Source organism: Scaptodrosophila lebanonensis, unplaced genomic scaffold (genome assembly GCF_003285725.1).
Source record: "Scaptodrosophila lebanonensis strain 11010-0011.00,11010-0021.00 unplaced genomic scaffold, SlebRS2 tig00000024-arrow-pilon, whole genome shotgun sequence".
In the NCBI taxonomy this organism is placed as follows: Eukaryota; Metazoa; Arthropoda; class Insecta; order Diptera; family Drosophilidae; genus Scaptodrosophila; species Scaptodrosophila lebanonensis.
The window spans coordinates 7,798,254-7,804,253 of record NW_022060538.1 but is presented as its reverse complement, the minus strand read 5'-3'; the positions used below and the strand labels follow the sequence as shown (position 1 = coordinate 7,804,253).

General features: G+C 42.8%; 1 protein-coding gene across 1 annotated transcript; it reads left to right on the top strand.

The window, feature by feature from the left end:
- The first annotated feature begins 2,206 nt into the window (after positions 1-2,206).
- Positions 2,207-5,868, top strand: LOC115621848 (M-phase inducer phosphatase). The gene is made up of 2 exons (XM_030515660.1): positions 2,207-2,754; positions 3,778-5,868. The coding sequence occupies exons 1-2, from the start codon at positions 2,699-2,701 to the stop codon at positions 5,186-5,188; spliced, it is 1,467 nt and encodes a 488-aa protein (XP_030371520.1). The 5' UTR covers positions 2,207-2,698; the 3' UTR covers positions 5,189-5,868.
- The last annotated feature ends 132 nt before the right edge of the window (positions 5,869-6,000 follow it).

Genomic DNA, 6,000 nt, shown 5'->3' with positions numbered 1-6,000 from the left:
GTATGTTATGTGCTTCATATTATTATTTTAAAACAATTGACCATGTGCTTACCTTATTTTCTTAATTATTGAACCACGGTGCCTGGCTATGAATGAGTTTAAGGTTTTTTTTTAGCTTCACACAATTTTACTGCACGAGTCTCAGTACCGCGCACCATAACCCCCCTCTAACCCATCGCAAGCATAAGAAGTGCGCTTTTTAACTTGTTCAAAACCACTTTATGATTTCGTCGTCCTTTTCGTAGCTGCTGTAGTTATTGTTGTTTTTGTTGCGCACTATATAAGATGATCCTCTTCCTGCAGTAACAAAGAGGCCAAAAGGAATTCAAGAGAATGAAACCGTAGCTCATTTAGCTTTGAGCGCAATATTTGCGCCGCTATTGGAGCTCTACTCATCAACTGGTAGAGGTAATCACTTTTATATCATTTACTCCTCTACTGGTAATGAACAATTTGAAGGCTTGCTTGGGTAAATGATTTCATTTTGTTGCTACGTCCATACCATTGCTTTCTGCCCTTTGTTTATCATTGCTTCGCTTTGATTTGCTTGTCGAAGAAGCCGCGAAGCCTTACAAACAGGCAGCAGCAGCAGCAACAACAAAAACTGCAAGAACGCCACTGCACTCTTTATCCATTCGCCTGTTTACCCATGGGTGTTCCCTCCTTCGCTCCTTCAGACAGCAGGGCCTGCATACAAAACCAACAACAACAACAGCACCACTGCACACATAACTCGATTTTTGCTTTAACTTTGCCGCGCTCGCACACACACACACACACACACACATGCCCCCACTGGAGCGCTGCTCACTTAACGACATTGGCGTCTTCACATACAACACAATACAAAAGCAGTCCGCCTGGCCACCGCGACGATCATATGACTGGAGCATCCTACATATATATGTATGTATATAAACTATGTATGTACGGATTTTTATATACAAATATATGTATAAATGTGCATACCTGCACACTTTGGGAATGCGTGGATCTCACATTATTACCTGCAAACGACACAATCGATTCTTCTTTTTGTTCTTCGTTGTGGTAATGCCATAACGTTGGCGTTGCCGCCCTCTTGAAATTCTGCTTAAAGATTTTTGCACGTTTCCTTCCCCCATAGCTGCCGCTTCAACAAACTGCAATGCCAGTCAGTCGCACAAATTTAGCTGTTTTACCACCAGCTTTTAAGTTTGTCATATTAATATTGTAGAAACAATATTTAAACTGAGATTGGCGAGACTTCAGAACGCTTTTTCACAAGGCACGTAATAAAAAGGTCCTAGCATAAAAAACACATTTTATTAAACAACGGAGTTACTGGTACAGCTGTATGAAAACTCGTATATATTTATTAATATTTATTTAAAAATAACCATAACTGCGGTTTTGTCGGTAGTATGAACAATAATTGCATATAGTGATATTTGAATATTATTTGGCCATTTCTAGCTTCTTTCAAGGGCTGATCTAGCTTTTTTGAAGCTCGAATATTGGCAGAACTGAAACGCAATCCGTTTTCTCGCACATATGTTTTTGCTTCGTTTGTTTTCGGCTCCACTCGTGCCCCACTCGGCTGTGCGCCTATTTTTTGCGCTCTTTGGGGACGCTGCGATTGGTATAAAAGCAAGCCCGCCAAAATTTTTTGCTTGCAAAGCGCTGGCGACCACCAAGTCGACGGCAGTAATCAGGAGCAAATCCCTGCCACATCCATTGGTGTGGAGGGGAAATTTGTGTACGCCTTTCGTTACGAAGAAAAACTACCTGTTGCACACAAGATCGCTCCAAGTTACTTAGATTTTCCGTTTTTTCCTTTCACACATTTTACTTTTTGTGCCGAGCCACATATACTAGTACATAAGTATGTACTCATAAATATAGATTTCAGCTCCCGCTCTTGCCCCTGCTGCACATACATATGCTGCTCCTCCTCATGCACACATAAATGAGCAGCAAGGCAACACAAATTTTTTTCTGTTCTATGAAAAGAATCTCTGCAGCAGCGGCAGCAGATCAAAAACAACAACAATGCACTAACTAATTTAGTTGACTAGTTCTCACAAACACACACACACGCATAGTCTTCTGCACACACATACCGCAGTAAGCGCCGCTTCTGCTTCTGCCTTTGCCTCTGCAGTCCTGCATCGAAGCAGAGGGTTGCGCTCTTCTATAAAAACCAGCTGCGCTCAGAGACGGTCATACATTTGTTTTCTGTTCGTCGTCGTGTCAACATCTGCTGTTCTCCCTCTGAGTTGGGCGGCCAACTCACATCGAACGGTAGTAAAGAACAACAGTTTTATGAGTGCGGATGTGTTTAATGCCTGGATATTTTAAACGAATATATGAATGTTTTCAAAAATAAACGCAAGCAAAAAAGAACAACAAATCAAATTCAAAAATGCTAAACCGGACATTTTAAAATATCATCAACAAAACTCCAAAAAATGCAACTGTAACAACAAATGCAATATTAGTTTTAATAAATGCAACCAACAAAGGACTACAAAGTGCAAAATCGCGCATTAAAACTGTAAAACAAATGCAAATGCAGGGATAACCGTAAATGTGCGCGAAGCAAGAGAAAATTGTGTTTTAGCAATTTGAATAAGCGAAGGCGAAAAGAGAGGAAGATCGAAGTGAACGCAACTGTTCTTTGTGGAAATAAATATAATACAAAAACACTAGCAACAAAATGCTGTGGGAAACGATAATCGAGGAAAATAACTGCAACAGCATGGAATGTTCAAGGTAATTATCAAATGCCAGAAACAGTAGGAGCAACAAAAATTTATGTGAAAAGTGTACCATACATAGTAACAATAATTAATGCTTGTCGTAAATGAAAGTACAAGTTATAACTTCACGCTTTGAACTTGAAAACAGCAACAACAAAAACAACAAAGAGCCAACGAGTTTTTTTTGTTTCTTTCCTGAAGAGCCACCGGCACGTATTGTCGGCTACAGGCCAGCGCTCAGCTGTTGTTGTTATTGCCTTGCTTTGTTGTTGCTGTTTTTCATTCATTAAACCGGCTTCCGCGCAAAAAGTAAAGAAAAAATACTTTTAAAAAAATCGCTGCAAGCCCCAAAGCGTGGGGCAGTGAGTAATTTCTTTGTTGTTGTTATTCTTTGCGGTTCTTTGCCGCTCGCCGACTGACTGACTGACTGTCCGACGAGACACTCACAAAGTTGAAGTCAAAGTCGTCGTCTTATTTTATTTTTCGTGTTCTTTTGCGCTTTGCGTGACCCAAAATGTGCAGATGGATGCACTTCCTTGCCAATGAAAATGAAAACAGCTCGAGCAGAACGTGCAAAAGGGAATTCCGCTTAGTAGGGAAGAACGAACAACGCCCGCCGTCTGCCAAAGTACCGCAAAAGTGAGGCACACATACAAATGTATGTACATACATGCATACGAAATGCACCAACACATGCAAGCAGGCGCACATTTCATTTCTAATTTCAAATTCCAATTCCAATTTACAAAAAAATTACAAGAAGGGCTCGCTCGCTCGCACGCTTGCGCATATGTTCAGAACAGCTATAAGAACTGGAACTGTGTGTAGCAACCCTCCTTGTTGTTGGTGTTGTTGTTTTTTCTTTACACCACCATCGCCGCCACCGCCGCACATGCATTTATTTTTATACTGCGGGTTTAATGACCCGCTCTTCATACAGCTTAGGACACATACCCGCTCTCGCTCTCTATCCAAATTTGAAGCAGTTGACTAATCTCTTGCCTTCTTCGCCCGCTCTCTCTTTGCTCCGTTGCAGAAATGTGAATGGCTCCACACGTCGCGCCGCTCGCCGTGCTCTGCCCTGCAGTCTCACCTCGATCGATGACATGGCCATGGACTCTGACGAGTTGTCCTTTTATGACGACGACGACACACTGTCCGTCCCACATGACCAGCAGGCCATGCCCAACCCCGAGCTGCTGGGCCTGTTGTCGCCAGAGGGTTCGCCACAGCGTTTCCAAATTCTGCCGCAAGAAAAGTTACAACAACAATATTGCGGTAATAGCGCAGCAACGCCAGCGCGCACGTTTCGCGTCTTTAATAGTCTGTCATCCACCGGCTCTATGGAATCATCTATGGATGATGAGTACATGGAGCTAATGGAAATGGAGCAGCAGTCACAGCAGGCGCCCAGTTTTGGTTTTCCCAGCGGTTTGAATTCGCTGATCAGCGGACAAATTAAATCCTCACCACCCGCTCCCAAAACTCCCGACTCGCTGATGATGCGTCGTCCACCGGTGCGCCGCTGCCTCAGCATGACAGAAACGAATGCGAATTCACCAAAGACGCCCGAGATGCTGTTAACAAAAGAGACTGCCCGGGATTGTTTCAAGCGTCCCGAACCGCCTGTATCGGCGACTTGTTCGCCCGTGCAGACAAAACGTCATCGCTGTGCCGAGAAGGAGAACTGTCCAGCACCTGCTGAAGTTACTCCAGCCACCACGGCCAGCACCCAAACCACCAGTCATCCCCCACCACTGCGCAAGTGCATGTCACTAAACGATGCAGAGATCGCCTCGGCCTTGGCCCGTTCCGAGAATCGCAACGAACCGGAGCTAATTGGTGATCTGAGCAAGGCGCATGTTCTGCCCCTGGTGCCCGGCCGCCATAGCGACCTCAAGTCCATCTCTAGCGCCACTGTGGCCCGTTTGCTGCGCGGCGATTTCGATCAGCAGGTGGCCAGCTATCGCATTATCGACTGCCGCTATCCCTACGAGTTCGAGGGCGGCCACATTGAGGGCGCCAAGAATTTGTACACCCACGAGCAAATTCTCGAGGAATTCCTGACCACCCAACAAACCGAGATGCAGCAACAACAAAATGCTGCTTCAGGCAACAAACGCAACATCATCATTTTTCATTGCGAGTTCTCTTCGGAGCGCGGCCCCAAGATGTCGCGCTTCTTGCGCAAATTGGATCGTGAGCGTAATACTAATGCGTATCCGGCTCTACATTATCCCGAAATCTATTTACTGCACAATGGCTATAAAGATTTTTTCGAGACGCATGCCGATCTGTGCCAACCGCACTCGTATCGCCCCATGCTGGAGCCGGCATATACTGAGGACTATCGCCACTTTCGTGCCAAGTCAAAGTCATGGAATGGCGATGGTTTGGGCGGCGCCACTGGGCGGCTGAAGAAGTCGCGTTCACGTCTCATGCTATAAGCGCTTATGAAAGGGTCGCATGATCATAGTATAAACAAAAAAGAAAACAATTGGGGGGTATATTTAAATTGTATATAGGAAAGTGGGTATTTATTTTTGATTACCAATCTTAAGTTGATTTTGTTGATTTTGATTTGTTGGTTTAGTTTAAGTTTTAAGTTGTAATTGCGCGCGCCCCCTCTCTGATTCATACACAACGCACTCATTCACACACAAAAACGAATTTTTCATGTCATTATTGTTTTTTAAGTTAGTGATTTGTTTCGTCAATTTATTGTTTTCATTAGGTTTGTGCTTTAGTTGAATTTATTACCTTACCTACCGCTTTAGTTCAAATTCTAACGTAACAAAAATGTGCATTATATTATCTAAAAAATTACAAAGGTTTAATGTCGTCTTCGTCATCATCGTCAGTCATTGTCGGTAGAATTTAAGAACAAAACCCATTCATTCAGACTCCTTATAAACGCATAGTTGATAAGCAGATAAACGATATGGCCATATAGAAACAAAATGAAAAAAAAACCACCACCTGTGCACACTCATCCAAATCTACATATATAGATATATACACAAGCAACAACAACAACAAGAACACACGCAAACTTACATTTATGCATTTAGACATTTATTAAATACATGTAGGATGAGTTGAAAGTTAAAAACTTCTGCTAGGTACACACACAATTTACGCTTATTATTTGTTTAATTTTTATGTACCGTATTATTAATGATTATTATTTTAAGCAAAGCTTATTTTTGTATCAAAAAAGGCAATATTATTGAACAAAGATGAAAGAACTTAAATATAT

Bases quoted from the DNA above. Each gene is read 5' to 3' on its own strand.
- LOC115621848 (XM_030515660.1), top strand. From the start codon at position 2,699: ATGCTGTGGGAAACGATAATCGAGGAAAATAACTGCAACAGCATGGAA. The intron at 2,755-3,777 runs GTAATTATCAAA...GCTCCGTTGCAG, and splicing joins AACAGCATGGAATGTTCAAG to AAATGTGAATGGCTCCACAC.